Raw genomic sequence first — 21,163 nt, forward strand, 5'->3', positions numbered from 1 at the left:
CACAAAGCATGGATATATTATTTACACAAACACTTGTCCTGTTTGCCCATTTCTGTTTACGTTTTTCTTTCTGAGACAAACACATTGATTCTGTCTCTTCCTTCTCAGCTGATCTCTGACACACACACACACACACACACACACACACACACACACACACACACCATGTTTTGATACGGTTTGGCCTTGTAGCTCCGTGAAACAGAGCCAGAAGAGGGGCTTCTGTTCTACTGATGAGACAGTAATGAGTACTAACTCCTAAGGGAGTGCAGATAGACTTCACACAGCTTGACTCTCTCTTTTTTTGTCTGTCTGTCTGTCTCTCTGTCTGTCCCTCTGTCTGTCTGTCTGTCTGTCTCTCATCCTCCACTGCCATTAACCGTAGCAGCAGCAGGTCTCTGCCTCTCACTCATTCTCCAGCCTCATTATGTGCCATCCAAACAAACGCACTGCTTCCTCAAAATAGTCATTAGCACAATCTGCCACATCCAGCTAACTTTGTCTGCCTTTGTTTGGCTTTGTAAAAACTTCCACTGCATGCAATTCTGTACAGAAAAGACACAAATCAAATAAAATCGGAATACTGTGCGTGAGGAGTTTTTTGTTGTTGTTTTAGTTGATGTATTTGTAGAAAATGCTGAACATGGGTGTGTGACTTAGTAAACACATCTATAGAGCTGCTGTTTGCCTCCTCCTCCTACTGACTGCTTTGGTTTGTCCGATTTTTAGAAAGAACACACAGAGTGATGGACAGCATTTCCATAGAGATTATGCATTTTCATTAGCCAGTTAGACATTATGTCATGTGTGCTGCTTTGGTCCATGAGGGAATGGGCACTTGGGTGAAATGGCCAGAAAGATTCTGTTCGCTTCAGCAGTTTTGCTGGAATGATTGAAAGTGTGTGCGAGGGAGCGCAGTGCTGGGAATCTTGTATTGCTGTTTCAGGACTTTTTCAGACTAGAGACAGATAGTGTTTCAGGAGCCATTTTTCACTTTTTTACTCCCAAGTTTTTGCTGGAGCACTCAAGTATTTTTAAACTTTCTATTAAGACACATTGTGCGTGTTTGTCAGTGTGCTCCTTTTTTCTGTCACTGTGCATGTGTGGGTGTGAGTTAACATGGGTAAGTGGATAGACCTGCTGCTGAGTGTTTTGGGATTACCTATTCAGATTAGCCCAGTTAACTCATTTAAAATTGTAAAACCGAATCCTGGGATCACCTCTTCTTTTTAATAGGATTTGAGTTGTTGTCGTAGGCAGATTTGAGTTGACCTAGTGCAGAAAGCCACAACCATCAATAGATTTTACATAAGTGGTCCACTTCTTAAGTTTTTCGCTGCAAGTGAGAATGTGTGAGAAAAATCTGTCTGCACCGTAGCAGATGTTTCTGTTTTAAAGTGCTGATTTTGTTTTTCCAGAGAAAAAAAACTGAATCCAGGACAGGAATAATTGACACTGCAACTAACAATAAAGCTTATAGCGAGTGGTAATTACTGAATGTAAATACACTGACCATGAATAGTATTAAAAAGGGGGACTTTTTTTTCGAAGAACCTGAACTTTTTGGAGCGTTTTTGATCACACAACAGAGTAACTTGGGCTGGAAGCCTAGCGGTGGTGGGCTAACGCTAGTCAGTCATACTTAGCTCTCAGAAATTCTCAGTATTTTTGCTCTACTGTTCATTTCACTTCCTCTGGCTTTTAATCAGCTATATATCTCAATTGCACACCATTTGGTAAAAAGAAAGTCCACCAAGCTAACTAGCTGTTAGCAAAAGTTGTTAGCTCAGTTCATCACTGCTAGTAGAAAAAGTTCATACAATTTATTCAAAATATGCTATTTGTACCATAAACTTGTGTCTCATTACTCTATAAACAATGTATTTTGTAAAAAAATATTTAGTTAGACAGCGGAATTGAAATAATAGCAGTGGCACAAAGCAGCTAATAAGCTACAGTAGCTTTATCTATTTTGGACTCTCTGGCTGTCCGTCCAACATCCGCTACATCAAGGTCAATTACTATTGGTCAAATTCTGCTTAGTGATTATTTATTGATTTATTTTGCTTCCTTAAGCATATTGTTAAATTCATTTTGGCTCCAAGTTTTGCAGTTTTATATCCTGATGTGTTTCAGTGAGAAATCTAAAGGGAGAGGTCCCGACTTTAGAACTACAACTTCAAAGGCACGCTGTCTTTTCCATTTTGGGGATGGAGTGTGGAAACATGCAACAAGTCCTGATCAGAGGGCTTGCAGACCTACTTAGATGTCAGATCTAATGTGAACAGGTACCTGAACAAGTACTGCTCTAACAATTAATAATGGATTCTGATTTTTGATGGAGAGCCTATGTAAAGAAGTGAAGTTATCTTTGTTAGATGATGTGTTAAAGCTTTGCAGCAGCATCTTGGACCATTTTCAAACGAGGTGTTTAATTATACAGGTGAAAATGGAATTTGTGTAGAGAGTGAAATAAAAGCATTTCCATCACTACAGATTGCTCTATGTTCGCTGCAACTTTTCTTCTTCAGGTTGTTACTCACTGTTTCCAGCCCAGTTGTTCTCCAACAATATCTCACTGTTTATTCCTTTTTTACAGTACAGACAGCTCTGCACTGGGCGGGCAGGCTGATGCTAATAAATTCACCCTTAACAAGGGTGTGATTAGCCTATTGATTTCCCTCTTCCAACTTCCTTGCCGCTGCAAAAATTGTCTTGCACGATTCCATTTCTGTGACATAGCACACTGACACCACCAACCTCAGATGCAAATGTGCTTTGATCTCCCTGCCCTTGAGCAGAGAAGGTCACGCAGCATTTCTCACTCTGCTGTGTGTTCACAGTACTATGACACATGTTGTAGTTTTCATTCATGTACCCGTGTACACATAGCACTAATGGTTCCTGCCTCTCTGCCTTGTTTGCCCCTCTGCAGACTGAAGAAGAAGTCTCAGTCGGTGGATATTGCCAGTCAAGGTTTCTCCCCGACTCTGATGCCAGCCTCGCCCCTCAACAAGGCTGCACCACCTGTTGCCAAGACAACCACCGTCCTCGCAGTGGAGGAAAACAACACCACCAACTCCCAGCGCCGCAGCCCTCGGTGTGGCGAGCTGAAGAGAGGCTACACCATAGGTAAATGACAGGGGGCGGGGCTAAAGTAAAATGTACTATTTTAAGTGTATCCACAAGAATATCCATCCATTATCTATACACCGCTTACTCCTCATTAGGGTCATGGGGGGGCTGGAGTCTATCCCAGCTGACTGAGGGTGAAGGTTCACCTGGACAGGTCACCAGTCTATCAAAGGGCTACACATAGAGACACACAATCACACTCACATTCACACCTACAGACAATTTAGAATCATCAATTAACCTCAGCATGTTTTTGGACTGTGGGAGGAAGCTGGAGAACCTAGAGAAAACCCACATATGCACAGAGAGAACATGCAAACTCCATGCAGAAAGATCCCAGGAAGGCCGGGTTGTGAACCGAGGATCTTCTAGCTGCAAGGCGACAGTGCTAACCACTGAGCCACTGTGTAGCCCATCTTCAAGAACACTTAATTCAAATTTGATGCCTAGTTATTACATTTTCCAGCTGTTGCTACCTGATCGTTTGCAGCCAAGCTTCTGGGAAATTACTTTTTATAATGCTTTGTGTATATACATTTATAAATGCTTGTGTGTGGAGTTCACGCATTCTCCAAACTGCTGACACAAACTTCTCACACAGCCAAACTTCACTTCGTCACATCCACCACTGTCTCTCCCTGTCTCTTAACTTCTAATTCATTTCCTGCCTACAAATTCTAATTACGTGTCTCTGATGACATTCATTCTGTGATGACACATATTTTGGCAGTGTGGTGTATAACCTGCTGTGGGTCTGTTTCTGTGTTGGAGGCTAGGTTGCTACTATGAGAACTGAGTCCACATTAGACAGCTGACTTCTCAGAGATGATGAAATGACTTTGAGCTAAACAAATTCTGAACTGATGAATGCAGTGCATCTCGGTTCACTTCACTGATGTGATTCAGTTAACAAGCTGTTTGGGCCAAATTTAAAAAGAGGGAGTCGGGGGTGGTAATATGCAGGATCTATTGGTGTCTCTTATTTCTTATTTACTTCTTTGTTCTGACTTGATTTGATGTAGTTTGTTCACATGTATGCATTACCATAGTCATTTTTATTCCAAATGCAATGTGTTTTCTCCTACTGGACTTTATCTATTCTACACCAGAAACTTGGATTTTAGGATTATAAAACTAAAGGCTTTTGTAGACCATATCAGTTGTGTCATTCATTGTTATTATTATTATGTAGCAAAAGTGGCATAACACACCTGATATCTAAATTTAAGGGAACTTTGCCCAATTATATGATCAGGATATTTTAGTTTAATGCAGCATTGCAGCAATTTAAAATGGCTTTTTTGGTGTATAGATGAAACATGTATATACTACTGTTTAAAAGTTTGGGGTCACTTAGAAATGTTCTTATTTTTGAAAGAAAAGCATTTTTTTTCAATGAAGATAACATTAAATGAATCAGAAATCCAGTCTAGACATAGTTAATGTGGTAAATGACTATTGTAGCTGGAAACGGCTGATTTTTAATGGAATATCTCCATAGAGGTACAGAGGAACATTTCCAGCAACCATCACTCCTGTGTTCTAATGCTACATTGTGTTAGCTAATGGTGTTGAAAGGCTCATTGATGATTAGAAAACCCTTGTGCTGTTATGTTAGCACATGAATAAAAGTGTGATTTTCATGGAAAACATGAAATTGTCTGGATGATACCAAACTTTCGAGCGGTAGTGTATATGTGAGGAAATTCAAATTTAGTGTGGAATTATCTTTTAATAGACCTGAGAGGGAAAATCTGAAGTAATTGTTTTAAATCCCGACTTAGTTACAGTCTGTAAAGTGGAGCCAGACTGCCATGAAAACACAGAGTCAACAGTGAGAGAGAACATGAGAGGGTACAAAGAAGGTATGAAAGCAAAACAGGAAATGAAGCAAGTCAAACTTTGCTCTGCCAAAAAGTGCCAGACATGGAGGTATTGAAATGTCAGAGCTGAGAGCATTGACTGCTGAGCATCGTGTTTACTGGTCAGTGCACACTGTAATGCTGCAAGGGGAACCCTGTATAGTGGTTATCTTCGTTTCTGTAGCTCTTTCGAGTTCTGTAGTCTTGACTCTTAGTTCTTTTAAGTTTCTTATTGCCATTACCACTTCATAAAGGAGGGACAGGAGCTTATTATACACATTGATTGACTAACATCATCACAATGGTCAAACTACCGTACCACCCACTCGTTTACTGCGAAAGAACACAACACAGAAGCTGGAGTACCTGGAGAAAACCCACGCATGCACAGAGATCAGCAAACTCCATGCAGAAAGATCCCATGCCAGGACACGAACCGGGGACTTTCTAGCTGCAAGGCAACGGTGCTAACCACCAATCCACTGTGCATCCCAGTCACTATGCATTTCATTCCAAATGTAATTAAAATTTAGATATATAAAGATGTCATTTCTAGGTTTATTAAACTGAGCTGCAAATATTAAAGCAAACTTCCATAGTAAATAACTCACAGAGTTACACATAAATACCATCTGACTTTAAATTGAACAGCGTACTTGACACTTAGCAATAATGTGGCTGTTTCTACAGCAAATAGCCATCTTCATGCTGATCCAACAGCTTACTCGCTATTTGACACATTGCAGCTCTCTTCTTGGAGGTCTTGGCAAATTTGAATTTCACTGCATGTCCTTGATAATATACAGTCCGTGATTAGACATGTAAATCAGCACCGCAGCTTTAAACCTTGCAGTGGTGTGTTCTGTGGGGAGAGGGCGGTGTGGGGAGCAGTTTGCATGAGGATCATGTCATCGGGGTTATAGCACATCGCTCGGTAGGCAGGAGTTGGGTAAAGGTGTGTCTGCTGGTGTCACACACCGATGAGCTTTCTACAGAGCCATCAGCCATCGACTCTCCTCCTGCAGGCCAAACATCGACCAGAGAATGGATTGATCTGCAGTCGTCCGTATCAGCTCGGTCGACAATAATCAATAAAGGAAATTGTGGGATAAAAGCTTGGCAGGACAGGTGGACTGACTGTTGATATCTCAGACCGCTCTTATCATCCATTACCCATTCAGCGGCAACTGTGGGCTCTTTTTAAAAAGCACAGGGTCGGAAGTCACAGTCGTTCAGCCATTAAATGAAACGCGACTGTGACTTATTGTGCTTTTACGGCTTTTAACTACAAAGTAACAAATTGAACAAGGCTCTGAAGCATGAGTCATAGCAGTTAATCATTCGCTCTGGCTAGCATTGTCCTAGATAAACCACGATCAGATAAAGGCCTGAGTTTCCACCATACGGCTACAGGAATAGTGCATCTGTCAGTCACTTGCACTGTTGTATCACATAATGAGACATTGATTAATGACTGTCCCGTCTATGTAGATGATGCAGTAAGTGCAGCCTTGTGGCATTTTTATATAGTCAAACCCAGGCCAGGCTGCTCCTACAGGGCTGATCATGCTAATTTATTCTAATGGGATAGTAATAATGTGGCAGGCAGCTTGCTGTGCTTGTCTGCCAGGCTTCAGACAGACCTGTCATTAGAGGCACATAGCACATTCACAAAAGACATTTTAATAACCCGACCAATGAGCCTCCCACCAGGGCGACGCCACCTCTGACGAGAAGCCGTGATTGATACATGGATGATGTTCTTCCATTAATAGTGCCGCAGTCATTGCAGTGTCCTTTAACTCCGAGTGAGAATAAGCAGCATTTAAATATGCTGATGTTGATGAGAGTCAGTCTTTGCTCATGGTAGTGTCAGCCAAGCAAAACGGAAAGAGGTATCATATTCTATAAGAGAATGTACCTACAATCAAGAGCCAGTCCACAGTCAGACAGATGAAGGGTGAGAGCAGAAAATGACAGTGAAGGGAAGAAAAGGAAGTAAGAAAGTGAAAGCAAAAGAAGGAAGTGGATAGCATATGAGGAAAAAAAAGGCAAAGATCAGGAAAGGAGAGGAGAGGAAATAAATGGAAGAAAGAGAATAACAAAAACACAGTGAAACAAAAAAGACCAGAAAGGAGAGGGGGAAATTAAAGGCAAATGAAGAGATGAGTTAAAATGAGGAGGGAAAAGTAGGAAAGGAATGGGAAGAAACAGAGAGGGAATCAAAGCAGAGGGCAAAGGAAAGGAGATATGACAAAATGTTGGGGAAAGAAGAAAGGGAAAGGAAAGAGAAGGAAAAGTATGAGCAAGGCCAAATAATAGAAGAGTGAAAGAGAGGAAATAAATTAAAAGGAGGGAAGACAGAAGCAAAGGGAAGGAAAGGAGAGCATTAAAGATCAGGAAATGAGAGAGCTGGAAAGAAAAGGAAAGAAAATTTGAGTAAAACATTTTGGAGGAAAGACCAAGATGAAAGAAAAGGAGGTGACTGGATGGGAATGGAAGGGAATAGGGCAGAGGAGAGGAGACATGCTAAAATGAATGAATGAGGAAATGAAAAGGTAAACGAAAAAGCAAGGAAAATGAAAACAAATCAAAGGAAACTTCTTTAGGTGGAGGGAAAAGGAAAGGAAAGACAGGAACAAAGGAAAATGGAGAAAAGTCAAAAGAAAACAATGGAAAGTAGGGGAGTTCAAAGGAGAGAAGAGTAAATTAAAGAAAAATGAAATGGGGGTGGGGAGGCAAAATGGCAAGAAAGAGAAAAAGATGAATGAAATAAGAGAAAAGAAAAGGAATTCGAGGAAATAAAAAGAAATGAGATGAAGGAAAAGAAAGGCAAGGAGAGGGAAAAGAAGAAACCAGGGGGAAGAAATGGAAAGGAAAGAGATGTAAAGGGTTTGTGAGAAAAGCAGTGGAAGGAAAAGAAAGGCTCCTGAGGGGGTGCGACACTTGACACCAGTTCTCCCTCGACTCCCAGCATCTCTGTCTGACAGCCTCCGATTCCCACCGCCATGTCTGACCTTTACATCATTATAGCCAGCCTTTAGCCCACACTCTGAGGCTCACTGAGCTCCGCTTGGTAATAGAACGCCAAACAGGAGATGAACCGAATGTCTCCACAGCTGTAGACTCATTAAGTATGACTTACAGTGTTCCTGCCTACAACAAGTGCACGGGAAAACTGCTTCATCACACTGTGCTCTTACTGCTGTACAAGTACCATTCTGTCTCTTTATTTGCCAGGCCTGACTCATGCTCTCTGTACCTATATACAGCACATGCCGGTCTGCTCCTGCGTGTTTATGCCGACTAAAGTTAACTATAGAGACAGGTTATGACTGTTGGGTAAAGCACTCCGTCCCCCCAGCAAACATCTTAGTATGGGTGCAAAGGGAGAATCTTCACAGCATGTCACTGCAGCTAATGGCTTCTGAGAGGAGAGCTGCATCCCCCCACACCGCCCCCCATTTGCTTCTTTCTGCCTTTTTTCTACCATTTTGTTCTCCAGTACACTCCCACCCCCCCTTCCATCTCTCACTCTCTCCATCTTCACACTCTCTAGCTTGTTATCCTCTAATGTATTTCCTGTGTGTCTGACCGGGAGGTACAGGCGAAAGGGTAATCTGTCTCAAGGACAGACGGACGGCACCAACAGATTGCTACTAACTGTGGCACCAACCTTGGCTGTGGTGCTGAGGAGAGGCGTTTTATCATGTTATTCTCCTGTTGGATTTATTTCCACGCTCGAGAGGCGGCGAAACTCTCACTTATGTATATATGCACACAAGGATGACCTGACCACTGGCAACAGTAAACAAAATATGGCGTTTTCATTCAGGGTTTGACCTCTTTCTTTTAAATGCAAATACCCAGAACCAGCCAAAAAACAAATATTTTTTTATGATCTTCCATAAAGATGTTTTATATTTGCAGCAGAGTCTTTAAGTTTTAGTGTTTTTAGGCTGCTAAATTCTTAACTAGTAAAGCATTGACTGCACGATTTGAATTTTTATTGAAAGAGCAATATCAGACTCGTATACGGGAAAACCAATCATTCAGATCTTATTCTGAAGTCTCATCAGGATCCAACATAAATAATTTCCTTCTAACAAGAGAAATCGTGTGTGTATGTGGAGTTATTGAAGCCCTGCCGTTCTTTGCTACCTCAGTGTGTGCGTGGCTTGCAGGCAGAAGCAGAGGCCTGACTCTGCTAACACAGCATTGTATCTACAGCAGCTGACACAGGAAATGCTAATAAACACGTGCTGGCGTACCCTAACACCCAGAGAGCGACGGTCCCTGCCACCGCCACCTTCTGACTGATTATTCCCCTGTTAGTTATTCATTGGATTTTCACTGCAGGGTCGAAGAGGGGAGGAACGGGTGCAGGGGGGCCAGCAATACACTAACTCGCTGCAGGCTCCCACCAAGCATTGCTTAATGTGCAGTTTCACGAAAGGGAGTGGCCGGAATTCCATTAGCAGCCATTCGATGGATCGAAGGAAGTGTCAGGTTGGGTGTTAAGTCGCGGCCCTGCTGCTCCTTTACTTCTGATACTTGTGTGTTTGCTTGAGCGTACAACCACAGCTGCAACACTTGTCCTTGGAAACAGCACTTTCCAGTCCCCAGCAGCAGCTGCATAGATATGGCAGGAGGAGCTAATCACTATGGCAGTTGACAGTTATAGCCAACACCGCAGGCGCTACACCCATGTTGCTCTCTTTCTGCGTTTGATGTAATTGTCTCAGGTGGCACATCTCTTGTGTTTACACATCCGGATTGTAGCCAGGGGTGGCAATTACGCACAAGCCTCTGTGAGACGTCGCTCTGCTTTTTATTTTTTTCTATGGAAATGGGACAACTTTCATATCTATGACAATTTTCAAAGGAAATGGAAATGATGTGACACACTACTCTCTGCGTGATTTGAATTTGCACTTATTAGTTTAGTTTGATGATCAAATTGCAGAGAAAGTGTGGGATACATGCGACTCCCGTACTTCATTTTTAGGAGTTAAATGTCCATCGTTATCTTCTTGTAGCTGTCTTGATCGGGGTTTTTTGTTGTTTTTTGCTTCCCATCTGAGTTATAATATTTAGTGTCTACCAGTACCTAATACCATTTTCCTTCATAATACACACTTCAAGTATTGCAGATTAGCTGTTGTCCCTGACTGTACCACCAAATGGAGCTTTTTTCTGTTTAATACTGAAACCACCCGAAGAGGCCACCACTTTATGTTAACAAGCAAAGAGCGTTGTAGGAGTTTAGCTAGTCAAGGAGCACCATGACGAAAACAAAGGCCAGCAAATATGTGTTATATTTACCTGGGATAAACTGGAACAGTGGTGCTAAATTTCTGTGGAGTATGGGTCAGTTTGCAGTTTTTTTTCAAATATAAACAAAGACTAGGAAGTAGGCATAGAATAGGCACTGGTCCCAGTCCCAGGTTCAGGTTTGGGGACAACATCCGTATTACCTTCTGTTTGTTTGGACTAATTAAAGTCACTTCTAAAATCTGTGAGTGAATTCAAAGGTCACGACTTATTCCTCATGGACGTTTCTCACCCACTGATCACCCGCCACAAAGATTCCAGTAGGTTGCATGTGGGTGACGCCTATTTAGCTCCCTACACAACAGCTACTAACATACTTACACTTCTCATCCACATACATGCACTTTTCCTTTGAGTTCAGGTTCATCCTTTGTTTTGAAATAATTACCCTATGCATCAAGGCGAATACCACATTCTGATTTGGATAGGGTGTGTCCAGCATTGTGCAGTTTACTTTCATTTCATATGAACCCATGAAATTAGGAATTATAAGTAGAGATAATACTAAGGGTCATTATTGAGGCCATTCCAAGCATATTTTAAGCAGCTGAAATGAAGCCAATCAAAATATTATTGTTTTTGGTTTTTTTTTAGAACTGTGCTGTGTTTTGTCCACTTGGCCTGCTAGTGTTGCTGCTACTCTTCTTAATGATACACAGCTCAACACAGTATCATTTCTCTCATCCGCATGTGAAAGGCAAAATTACGAATCTGAACAGTTAGCTCTAAGGTGCTTATCTTTTCACATTAGGAAGGATCAGAGTACAAATCTTCCAAGAAATTGGGTCTCATCACTTTGTACCACTCAGCAGCAGGTGGACTGAGTTAATCACAACGGCTTCAGGAGTCACATTCCTCCAGTTAAACTCTTTTCATGTCACATCAGTGATTTAATTCAATGTGTGATAGAAATATTCAATGAACATACAGGTAAATACTCTTAAAGTATCAGAGCAAACTATGAAAGAAACTGGACTTGAGACCAAGAGAGCTGGATGTGTCACCTGTACTCAGCTTTACTGTATACAAGATGTCTGTAAAATTTTAAAACATGTCTTTTTACTCTCTCTATTATGGACTTTAAATCCTTTGAGGTTTTACATTTATAGAAAACTGAACACTAATGTGCATATGTAATGGGCAGCACAATGCAAAAGCAAAACCACAAAGCTTTGAATCTGACATTGATACCTTGGAAAGGTCACCCACTAATGGCTTATTGTCTGATTTTTGGCAACCTAGTTTGGTTGTAATGTCCCTTTATTGGTATTATCTGTCCAGTGCAACCTCATTATTTTTCTGCTTTTTACATTAACCCTCCTGTTGTCTTCATTTATGGCCATCAAAAAATATAGTTTCCTTGTCTGAAAAAAATCCAAAAATTCAGCAAAAAAATTCCCCAAATTTCTGAAAATTTGTAAAACCTTCAGGAAGAAAATTACAATAATTCCTTAAAAGTTTCCCTTAAAAGTTTTTTTTTTTAAATCCCCCAAATTTGGCAAGAAAAGTCTTGTAAATATTTTCAAAAAATGATTCAAAATCTTCCAAAAAAATCCTAAAAATATCTAAAGTGATTCCATATATATCAGTAAAAGTTCTAATATTTTCTTTAAGAACATTCACAAAAAATGTTCTTAAGAAACATTTTAACATTTCTTTTTTTTCCACCAAAAAATGTTTAAAGATTTCCCAAAAATGTTGAAAATGTGGACATCAGAAGTTTCACTGTGAAAATATTTTTTTTTCCACATTTTCAATCTTTAAAACGGGTCAATTTTGACCCGCAGGACGACACAAGGGTTAATGATGAGAACAGCAGTTGTCCAGCTGAGTAGCAGGGATTGTGAATAGATTGTATTAACAGGACTAGTATTTTTACATCTATATGCTAAACAAGACTGACAATAACTTTTATTCCGCCCACCCACTGTGCTAACTGTTGGAGGGATTGATTTGCATCTTCAGTAAAGCTTTGCGGTTTGTAGGTGTTAATTTTATGTAAAGTTGAAAAGAAAGCATTCTGACAAATCCCTGTGGAACTTTAAAAGTGGTATTTATGATCTGGAAAAAAGTCTGGCAAACATTATTTTAGTAGAAATGTACTGCTGCCTTCATCCTCTTCAACATGAATCTTAACATTTAAACCAGACAAAAAGAATTATCCCGTCGACTCATCCTATGTGGGAAGCAGACTATAAGGACAAAGTAGGACACCGCTTTGTTTTCAAATCCACCTTAAGTATGAGTCGCCGCCATGTCGTGCGTCAGTATCAAACCTTAACACGCTCTACCCCAAGTGAATGAGCGGGAACAATGGAGGGATGGGGTGAACGTTGGTGAGAGAGCCTAACTGTAAAAGTGAGAGGAGAGAGGAAGAGCTATCGGTCACGCTCTGACAGCAGCACCCACAGCCATGCCACGCTGCCTTTGCCAGCAGTGCTGCTTGTGTGCGCTGAGATAAGCCCGAGCCTTCTTGCCTTGGCGGTATAGGCTGGTCACGTCGCACCAGAAGGCAGCTTAGCCCCACTGCAAATCCAATGGAGGGTCTTTCTCTCACCCGCTCTTACTTTTGCATCCTCCCACGCAGGCTTCCTTCCTCGCTTCCCATTTTTATCGACGTCTCTGGTTTTACCTTCCCTCTGCATCTACATGACTGTTTGACACTGCATGTTCACCGGAGAGACCGATATAGCCTTCCTAGCAGCCGTTTAATGAGCAGCAGCATGCAGGAGGTGGCGACAGAGCAGGTCATGCAGATGTTTGGAGAGCTTAAGCTAGAATAGGGAAAACAAAGGTCAGCCGTTTGTAGCACGTAGAGCTTCAAATTGATTTTTTTCCCCCCCTCTGTCTGGCTTCTCAGATTAGTGGATTTTCTTCCTTTCTTTGTCATGTGTTATTATAAACTGACTATCTTTAGGTTTTGGATTTTGGGTTGGACAAAGCAAGACATCTAAATAAACAATAGATCAATTAATGATGACAGTAATCCTGTTACAGCCCCGTTAAATCTGTAAAAGTATAGCCATGTCATACTGACTAGCATAAAGCTGGATATCTCGTCTGAGATACAACTAAATAACAGAAAATATCAGTGGCCATTAATTAGTAACGTGTGCTGAAACTAACTATGTGTGCTTTATAGGTCACAAACATATCAGCTCACTGAGGAACTCCTTTTGTAACAATGGACACCAAACATGTGCAAAGAGCAGTTCCATTGCACTTCAAATACTAACACAAATATTCACACCCTCATAATAAAATAGTGCAGACGTTCATACTTGCATCCCAGTCTTCAGAGTTGACTTCAGTGACATTAAAACAGTATTTGTCAGCTTAAAGTATTCATAGCAATAAGCCACATGGATTTGCCCCCCCACACACTTGGTAGTCTCTGCACACGCTATGAGGTTAAGGCATTTTGGGTAATGTTGCACAAGAAGCACCCCAGTTAATCCTGTGAAAGTGGTGCTGCCCACAGGGTAGCGCAGTCGACACTGTGTGTTGATAAGAAAAACCTGACAACAATGTGCCTCCAGGGCTGCATTTACACTCAGCAGCTCTGGAGGCAGTCAAATCACACTGTTCTTGCAATCCTTAATTGGGATATCTGATATGTCTGGATTTTCTTCCTGTCTGCAAACAACAAAGCAGTGATTTGTTTTGTTCAGGTGCTGCTCGTGTTGGCTCCTGTAGTGTGTTGCGGGTTTGATGGAGATTCATCCTGGTGTGCATGAGGCAGACGGGAGCGTCCTAGTTGTCGGCGTTTAGATGCGTCTTCATACTCTGGCCGGTTTAAAGCCACTCTGTGACGCACACGTACACACCCCACAGCAACCCGTGAGGGCTTAGAAACCATTTCCACAAAGGTTAATAGTATGCTTTAGTCATCCCCAGACAGCTATGGAGCAGCTTTGATGCTAACTTGGTTACAGGCAGAGAATGTTACCTCTGTTTTACCTGGTTTTGACTTTTTACTCTCTGCTTATTATTCTCCGAGCCCCCTCCATGTTCTAATCCAGACCAGACTAGCTGATCTGAGGAATTAATCACTGCTCTGTGGTGCCATCAGAAACTTCTTTTTATCAGGACTGCAAATAATAGGAGATAAAAGGTGATTTGAATAAAAACAGCATGGCTGTAAAGACATTTTTTGACGTGAGATGGGTAGTTGTATTTAGAAAGCCTGACAAAAAGGCTCAGTGACTGATGTATGCAGGGCTTGTTGTCATTTGTCCACCCCAGAGAGGATGAAAGAGCACATGTTAGTCTGTGGGTCCTTCAATCTCACACTAAAGAGGTTGCATCTGCAGGAAAATCTTGTTTGTATTGTAACGCTCAATTTTCAAACAGTAGTAGTCACTGCTGCCATGGGTATATACAATTTAGAGAATATCTAGCAACAAGGATGCTATGAACTTGTAGGAGGTCAAGATTTATGTTTGCTGTAGATGGACTTATGCATGCAAGACACATACACCTGGGATAAAAGAATCACTTATCTCCAAGCTGTCTCAATGTCACGAAGATCAGTATGATGTTAGCCCTGCCACAAATGCCCTTTTATATATTTGTCTGACATTTGTCATTTCTAAATGTCCCCCGAGACGACGCTTGTAGTCCTTAAATCAATTCTGTGCTTTTAAGCAGCCCTCGTGTCCTTCGTGTTTCTAAAAGGCAGCGATATTAGATGGACTTCAAGTGCGCTTTACATGCACCAGTTTCAAGGGCACTAAATGTAGATTTTTATCCCCAGCATCCTATGCTGTCATATGTATGAGTCAACACTGTGTAAATCTAAATCGCTACACTGACTCATAGCTTTGCCAGAAGCGAAAACCACAGAGATTTGTAGCAACCAAAGACACTTTTTTTTTGTAACTTTAGAAAGCAACAAAAACATTAATGCTTTCTTCAGTAGTGCAAGAAAAGCAGTGTAAGGAAAGGGGCTGAATTTACTGCAGCGCTACTGTAAAAGATCTGTGGGTCGGATTTATTGGCCTGCCGGTGTAATTACGTTGACCGGGAGTCTCTCGGTGGCCCTCTTCTCGTTGGGCTCAATTTATAAATGCCACAGAGCTAGTAATTCCACTGTTTCCCCACTTAGTTTGGAAAGGGCTCTAGCCATCCTCTGGCTAGGATTGATTACATATAGCTCAAATGAAGAGTAAGCAGTTTTCCACTGTCGGACGCCAAGACCAGCCTTTGCTATTGATTCATTTTACAGCAGAGGGAAAATAAGATCTGCCACTTCACATAACTGTTGATATTTGTTTCCTTTTTGTCCATGAATTTATGGGCTCCTATTATTAAAAAAATAGTTCTATTTTGCCTGTATCTAATCTACACTAGCGTTCAATAGTTTGGGGTCACCCAGACAATTTCCATGAAAACTCCCACTTTTATTCATGTGCTAACATAACTGCACAAGGGTTTTCTAGTCATCAATGAGTCTTTCAACACCATTAGCTAACACAATGTAGCATTAGAACACAGGAGTGATGGTTGCTGGAAATGTTCCTCTGTACCTCTATGTAGATATTCCATTAAAAATCATCCGTTTCCAGATAGAATAGTCATTTACCACATTAACAATGTCTAGACTGCATTTATCATTCATTTAATGCTATCGTCAAAAAAAAAAAAACACCTTTCTTTCAAAAATAGGGACATTTCTAAGTGACATACTTTTAAACAATAGTGTACATGCAGCAAAATGGAAGAAATAATGTTAATACGATGTCTTTGGTTGCAAAGCATTATTAGTCGGTGCCTTTAAGGAGCAGGCAAACCATTACACAGCTATAGATGGCATTTACAAAACAGTTAATTGAATTTAACCCTCATCAGTACACCTGGTCAATGCGGACCCCAGGGGTATGTAAGTTGCCATATTTTTTTATTTACAAGTTGGATTTTTCAGTCCTTTTAGGCAGTTGTCACCCACATTGTTACCATCACATAAACCAAAGCTTATTTGATTCCAACCAGGTTTGTGGTGTATATATAGAAAAATCATTTGGGGTCCATGGGGACCCCAGCCAGACCCCAGCCAGACTGTGCATCTTTTATTTATGTGTGTTTGTGTTCTGTTGCTCTTGTGATGACTGCTTCTGATTCATTGTGTTTCATTTCAATTCAGGAGTTCTTACACTAAAATTGTAAGCAATACACGTCAGTAATCATCAATAGTAATTTCATTGTTTCTTTCATATTTGCATCTATAAACGACACATGTTTTAGGAAAATATACGTTGAGAGGATATGGACAGGTACAGAAATGTGAAACAGATGAAATACTACTGAGGTACAGCTAGACTCCAAGTGTATGGATAAAGTAGGTTTTGCCACGTGTACTGATGAGGGTTAAAGAAGCTCTGGAATCTGATTAGATGGATTTTAAATGCAGGCCCCTTCCTATGTGCCAAAAGTTTTGTTAACGTGGATCCTAAATTTTATTAATTATCAAAAACACTATATCAGAGCTGCATTAAGTTAGTGCGGCAGCTTCACATTTATATTATTAAAGTTATGGGTCATAAGGTGGCTTTTATTGTGAAACAGTCAAAGGGAACAGAAGTTTTTTTGTCCCCGTACTTAACTGTGGACACATTGCTACAAAACAAGACATTTGTGGTTCATTTTTCAGTTTGTCTGTGTCAAGACTATCTCAAAACTGTTATAAAGACATTCAAAGGTTAAAAGGTTCCATCGGAATACATTCTGAGTTTTAAAAAAAAAAAAAAAAAAGAAAGACAAACTTGGTTGAATATTTCAAGGGTAATCAATTGACATTGACTGCTGAGTCTTGATAAAATGAAAAAAAACGAGGGGAAAATGTTTTCATTTCCATATTTTTACATAAGTATGCTGAAAGAGGCATGCTCTGAGTGCCTTTGGGTTTCATTTTTGTAGTATCTATCGTCCTTGTAGGTTTCACCCAGTCTATGAATATGAGGACAAAAGATGGAAGAGTTGGATTGAGGCCAAAATAGTTGGAGTTGAGCTTCAAGCATGTTTTCGATTCATCCACATCCACCTTGAGTCCGGCTTCTGTCCCTCCTTACCCTCGTCCAGGTCTTCTTATTAGCATGTGGAGGACTTTGTGTTGTACATGCTTCTGGGGCCACGGTTGCTATGCATCAGTTTATCCAAGAGGAAGAATAGCTGGAGGACAGGATTTAGCCGGCCAGTGGAGTGCGCTGTCTTCTCCACACGGGTCATTGCTCTGGACATTCACTGGATGGCAGAGCTCTGGAAGACTGTCACAAAGAAGTGCAGCAGCAGAAGCTTCATACATCAGGTTTTTTAATGCGCCCCCCCCCCCCCCCCCCCCCCCAAAAAAAAAAAAAAAAAAACTCCTGGAAATACAGCAGCGGAGAACAACAAGCCTGAAAGGACAAACATGTTATGAAAACAGGCTTTAAAGATGAATGTTGTCATTGGAAAATTCAATTTGATTCAGTTAAATTACAATGGCTTATTTAGGACAAGTGTGTTATCTTTGCGTTTGCTATTGGTTCATGTGAAATTAGTTTATGTCTCAAATTCTGAAGCAATTTGTTATTTTTGTTATAATGCATTTTAAAACCTGATTGAATTAAATAGACAACACATTCATCATAGTGTGTAGTGGATGCTAGGTCATGGCAGCCTGCCCTCCCCGCTGTTTCATGTGAGGCCTCGCATGTGATATCTGTTCAGACATGACAAAGTACTGACTGTGGACATTAATCTACCACGCCGGCCTGATTGACACATGTTGCGATGTCATCTGTGTCCAAGCACACAGAAATTCATGTGCTGCCTTCAACACTGACCCATACACAGATGCTGTACATCTGCTGCACAGCTACACTCTATGGGATCTCATGTAGCTAATGTCCTAAAAGTTTACATAGCATTTTATGATGTAGGAATAATTGCACAAACTCCATCAACATTATTAGCAAATAGACTAATTATCATATGAGCAACAGTAAGATGAGAAGATTGATATTGGCTGACCTTTTTCATGTCAGAGATTTCTAGGCCCTTTTAACAACTCCATTCCATTAAGTGTGCCAGAAATAATAAAAATAATAGCTTCCATTTATATTGCACCTTTTAAGGGAACCAAGGACACTTATGCAGAGAACAAATGGCACACGAACTGAAAATAATGATGGAAATGCTTGTGAGAGAGGCAGCATCAGCTAAGAATAAAAGAGTTTTTGGTAGTTAGCCATGCTGCTGGGCCAATGTGCAGAATCTCATGACCCTGGAACCCACTCATTTTAATAGAATGCATTCATTACTCTGCCAAGGAATGTGGCGGAGTTATGTGACGCTCGCCATCTGTCTGTCTGTCTGTCTGTCTGTCTGTCTGTCTGTCTGTCTGTCTGTTAGCAACATTACTCAAAAATGGACAGATGGATTTGAATGAAATTTTCAGGGAAGGTCAGAAACGACACAAGGACCAAATGATTAGATTTTGGCAGTGATACGACTTATAGTCTGGATCCATGGATTTGTTAAAGCTTTCTGTATCATTGTGGGATAGCAGCAGGGTGTCACTGTAACCATGACAACAAGTGAACACTACGTCAGCTGCCTGCTGATGATCACATGATTGTGATCCTACAACAAATCCACCACTGAGGACTTATCAGGACTTATCCATTGGAAATGATTCAAGGAACAACTGATTACATTGTGAGGGTGTTTCTGAATCCCATCAATTCCAGCCGCACGCTACATATTTAGGTCACGTGATTCGGTATCTGTACATAACGTACACATGCATAACACACACCTGTGCTCAGTGCAAGGTCATTTTGTTTGTGGGTACATCTGTATTAAATGGACACATCCTATGTTGCTGTGATTTCTGATCATCAATAACTAATAAACTAATGTTACATTTCTGACAATGCCATATGGAGGAATGACCCTTGGTGGAGTACTGCACTCTCTGTGTGCTTTTCTTGTTTTTAATGTAATTAGAAACTCCTGTGTTTTTCTTCCCTTGGCAACCTAAAATGCCTGCTTTCAAAAAGGTCCAAGGAAGCTTCTGTTCCGCTAGCCTCAGTAATGCAAAATAATCTTGAATTCAGCAGTTCCTTCATTCATCATTTTGAAAATGAATGACAGACATTGCAGAGCTGGTAGTGGCCTCTCTGCTCGCTTTCTTGACTCTTGTGTTCATTAAATGCTACAAAAACCTAAAGTATATTATCTTGTTTTTGAAAAACCTATTATCATACTTTAAAAACATTTTTTAAAAAAAACATCAACTTACATCAGCTTATTTGCAAATGTCATTAAGATTTTCAATTAGGTTCTTCATTGTCTTCATTGCAAAGCCAATCTAACTACGTCCTTAAAGTTCACTGGCTAAAATGGTTTATCTTGCTGATTTAAGGAGTATAAAAATGTGAAAAATGACCCTTTAGAGTGAGTTACATGCTTTTTACACTTTTTTAAACTTTGGATTTGAAATAGTTGCTTCCACTTGCTTTTAGTCTGTCTTTATGCTAAGCTAAGCTAACCACATCCCTTCTCTAGTGCTGGGCATCTTCTCTTGTCCTTTGCTTCTTTTTTCATCCCATTTCTCATTTCTTTCTGTCAGTCTTTACCTATCTTTACTGACTCCTGTCCTCTTACTCCATGTACAAAAAAAAATGTTGTAACAGGGGAAAAAATAGCCATTTTGAAAAGTATCCAAGTTATTGACAAGGTACAATTATATCAAGTCCGAAAAAGAAAATCCCAAACACTTGATCAGCATCAGATCTTCCTTGTGTAGTGAAAAGTCTGTGATCATGCCATTTCTTTAATCATGTCAGACTGTAGCACCACATAAACATGCAGATTTGTGTTTTCATTTTTGCTAGAAAAGACTGAAGGAAAAAAAGCAGTAAATATAAAATGTGATGGAGGTAAAAAAGAATAGCCGTCTAGCTGCATCATAACCCACGTATCCATCGACTGACGTCATATTTGGTTTTGGTATGTTTCATTAACACAGTCAATTAATGAGTCCTGCACAGTTAATTACGTCTTCATTGGCTCTTAATTCACTGATGTTACTGCTGTGGACGTATCCAAAAGGTTGCATCCATTTAACCACACTAACATCTCACACCTCGAATGATGCAATATGTCCCCAGCTCGTAATTTAACCAACAAATTATCCATCTACTGCATCTCCTGGGGGGAGAGATTCATTATCCAATTTAGCGCACTTGTGGAACGAGCGATATCAAGTGATAGATGAACAGTGTCCGGGGTGAGGACAGTTTTACAGCAGACAGAGAGAGCTCAGAACCTCTTAGCATCTTTGTCGGATTTAAGATGTCTATTTGGCTCTTAATTTCCTCCCATCCCACAGCGCACTGCTGTATCTGGTCACAGTTTGATTCTAATGCCCATCTGGGGCAAAGAGGCTTATGTAGAGCAATCTTTGTGCTTTTGTTGTAGCTGAGTGATTCATGAGGCTTTTTAGGGTAATGATGAAATATATGACTGTGTCTGAGTTTAAAAGAAGGCAATTAACTCCTTCTGAAGAGTTCAAGACAGATAATAAAGTGGACACTGACATATCTGAGCATTTGTTTGGTTTATTTGCCTCGCGGTGCCTCAGCGTTGTAGGTCTTCTTATTGTCTCCCTGTCAGGTTTATTGTGGGCTCAACCTTCAGTGCAAGGCTGAGCTTTATTATTTTAATAAATTGCCCTGAATGAAATGAGCAGCGGTGCATGTCTGATGCATGTCCCTTCCTTTTTCCATCCTCCCTCATCCTCTCCTTCCGTCTCATCCACCACCGTCCTGTTTTTCCCTCCGCCTTCCCTC

General features: G+C 40.7%; 1 protein-coding gene across 4 annotated transcripts in view; it reads left to right on the top strand.

The window, feature by feature from the left end:
- oxr1a (oxidation resistance 1a) overlaps window positions 1–21,163 on the top strand; it is a 237,337-nt gene that overhangs the window by 134,348 nt on the left and 81,826 nt on the right. For all 4 annotated transcript variants that reach the window (XM_055013291.1, XM_035944214.2, XM_035944211.2 and 1 more), the window contains one exon: window positions 2,936–3,132. In XM_055013291.1, coding sequence (XP_054869266.1) covers window positions 2,936–3,132 — 197 coding nt within the window. The remainder of the gene's footprint in view (window positions 1–2,935; window positions 3,133–21,163) is intronic.

The sequence above is a fragment of the Amphiprion ocellaris genome, chromosome 9 (genome assembly GCF_022539595.1).
Source record: "Amphiprion ocellaris isolate individual 3 ecotype Okinawa chromosome 9, ASM2253959v1, whole genome shotgun sequence".
Lineage (NCBI taxonomy): Eukaryota > Metazoa > Chordata > Actinopteri > Pomacentridae > Amphiprion > Amphiprion ocellaris.